The 1322-nt window shown below is 57.6% G+C and overlaps 1 protein-coding gene across 1 annotated transcript in view; it reads right to left on the bottom strand.

Annotated features, from left to right (window-relative positions):
- ACA1_200900 (abhydrolase domain containing protein 3, putative) overlaps positions 1–803 on the bottom strand; it is a gene marked incomplete at both ends in the record, with an annotated part of 1848 nt that extends 1045 nt beyond the window's left edge. The window contains 4 exons of the mRNA XM_004341787.1: positions 19–115; positions 166–270; positions 400–480; positions 602–803. Of these exons, the coding sequence (XP_004341835.1) occupies positions 19–115; positions 166–270; positions 400–480; positions 602–803 (485 nt within the window). The remainder of the gene's footprint in view (positions 1–18; positions 116–165; positions 271–399; positions 481–601) is intronic.
- Positions 804–1322: the final 519 nt, after the last annotated feature.

Genomic DNA, 1322 nt, shown 5'->3' with positions numbered 1-1322 from the left:
GCGAGCGCCTGGACGTACTCGGAGGGCGAAGCGCCGCAGCCGCGCTGGTGCAGAACTACGCATCGCCAGTTCTGCGCTACGCCCTTGCGCAAGAACTGCCTGTTGATCGAATCGTCTGTCATTCAACTGCCCAAGCACAGGGCACACGCACACGCACACGCACACGCGACGGAGAAGGGACATGCCTGATGTAGCGCGACCGCGAGGAGCCCTGGGTGCCGTGAAGGATGACGCACGTGACCATCGGGTCCTTGGCCGCCACCGTCCAGTCTGTACACCGCCAATCATCGCGCCCGAAGAAAGAGAGTGTGAGCGACGATCGCGGCCGCGGCGCACCACAACAGCAACAGCGAAAGCGAAGAACGAAGAAGAGAAGAAAGAGCACGCGTGCGCGCATACCCACGTAGAGCTCGCCGCCGTCAGCGAGAGGGAAGCACTCGGTCTCGAATTCGATGTCCACTCGCCTTCGGCCAACCACTCCTGTGATGCAAACAGTCAGCTTACACAACACGCCTGCACGCGCGATGGACACGACACACACAACACACAACACACACACACACACAACGCGCGCATGGTGCCCAAAGTGAGAGGCACTGACCCAAGAGTGTCTGGAGGTGGGTGTTGTCGAGGCCGGGCGTGGGCCAGAACTTTTCCTTGAGGATGGGCAGGTCGCGCGCCAGCCGAGCGGCGACGCTGCCCTCGCGCGAGCAGTGGTAGACCTCGGGCTCCTTGCCCACGAAGCAGAGGTAGTACAGCGCGTAGATGGCCACCGCCAGCCCCAACACCACTTCGAGCGCCATCTCTGACTGCAGTCTCTCTTTGCCTTTCTCTGCAAACAAATGAGACTAGAAGATGACATAAATACATCAATCGTGTAAAAGAAGAAAGGGCTATGATAGGAAGGGGCGATCGTACTTGCTTCAATTCAATTGGCCAAGATTGAAGAGAAATCGTCTGAGTCAATCACTTCCTTTCGTAGAAAAAGGAAAGGAGGAAGCTGCAACTGCAAGATGGTTCGATTGATGCTCGCGTGGTTGGTGCTGGGATCGCAAGGTTGGCGCGCAGCAACCAGAGCTTTGCCGGAGAAAGCTGTGGAATGCAATTCTTCGAAGAAAATATGTAAAGAATTCCTCTACTTTCTTTTTCACGAACGAGCCACCCAGGTATGGGGCGCTGCCCCTCAAACACACCAGGCACAGACTATACTGGGCCAAGGCAGCGGACGGGTCCAGCACCCCCCGGCCCCGCCATCCCAGACGCGATCCGATCGGAAACGCTGGTTAAGTGGATGGCCAGGCAGCTGCAATTCAAGGACCAAA

Source organism: Acanthamoeba castellanii, assembly GCF_000313135.1.
Source record: "Acanthamoeba castellanii str. Neff unplaced genomic scaffold scf7180000084753, whole genome shotgun sequence".
NCBI classification, from domain to species: Eukaryota; Discosea; order Longamoebia; family Acanthamoebidae; genus Acanthamoeba; species Acanthamoeba castellanii.
Note: the sequence above shows the minus strand (reverse complement) of the source record. Positions and strands in the feature narration are given on the sequence as shown.